Source organism: Penaeus monodon, chromosome 20, assembly GCF_015228065.2.
Source record: "Penaeus monodon isolate SGIC_2016 chromosome 20, NSTDA_Pmon_1, whole genome shotgun sequence".
NCBI classification, from domain to species: Eukaryota; Metazoa; Arthropoda; class Malacostraca; order Decapoda; family Penaeidae; genus Penaeus; species Penaeus monodon.
In genome coordinates this window covers 21,632,728-21,633,525 of record NC_051405.1, presented here as the reverse complement: position 1 = coordinate 21,633,525, position 798 = coordinate 21,632,728, and the positions used below count along the sequence as shown (strand labels likewise).

Below are 798 nucleotides of genomic sequence, written 5' to 3'. Positions count from 1 at the left end.
GTATATTTTAATCTTAAAGTAAATGATCTGCAAATAAAAACATAGTGAGAAGGAAAGAGGAAAGTTCTAATGTACCTTGAAATTTTCAGTTACTGGACCTCTTCAAGAGCGTCAGATTGGTTATATGTGCAGGGAGACATTGCGGGGGTTGGAGTATCTCCACCGAATGGGTAAAATGCACAGAGATATAAAGGTATACAGTAGACTTAATACATTATATTACATTGAAAAATCTAAAAATGTGGTGAAATATGTTTTTCATTTGTTTAGTTAAAAGTATTTCGGTATTTTTCATTTATCTACTTAAAGATTCAGTATACTAATCCCATTTTCTTTTACAGGGCGCCAATATCTTACTAACTGAGAATGGTGATGTGAAGCTGGCTGACTTTGGTGTTTCAGCTCAGATCACAGCCACCATAAGCAAAAGAAAGTCTTTCATTGGCACACCATACTGGATGGCACCAGAGGTAAACTCTTTGTTGAGAGAGAAAGTTTAAGATCAACTTTTCATCATGTATTTGTTTATGTAATTAGAAGTGATTACCAGAACTAAGAGTACACAGAAAATGAGGCATTTGATGGATGAAAAATGCATTTTATCTGTTTGTGAGATATGATGTTGGGTTGCCCTCCCTACTCTCTTGTCTCTTTTAGTTTTGTTATACTGACTTTCCTTATCTTGTGACAGCAGGGAATGGAGGAAAGAGTGATTGGCAATCAAGGGTTGCTAATTTACGTAGGAAGCATAAACAATGGAATGTTGATAAAGTGGAAATAGAGTGTATGATATTAGGA

General features: G+C 35.1%; 1 protein-coding gene across 6 annotated transcripts in view; it reads left to right on the top strand.

Annotated features, from left to right (window-relative positions):
• Positions 1 to 443: 443 nt before the first annotated feature.
• LOC119585703 (mitogen-activated protein kinase kinase kinase kinase 3-like) overlaps positions 444 to 798 on the top strand; it is a gene marked incomplete at its 5' end in the record, with an annotated part of 59,548 nt that continues 59,193 nt past the window's right edge. For all 6 annotated transcript variants that reach the window (XM_037934382.1, XM_037934381.1, XM_037934380.1 and 3 more), the window contains 1 exon segment: positions 444 to 470. In XM_037934382.1, the coding sequence (XP_037790310.1) occupies positions 444 to 470 (27 nt within the window).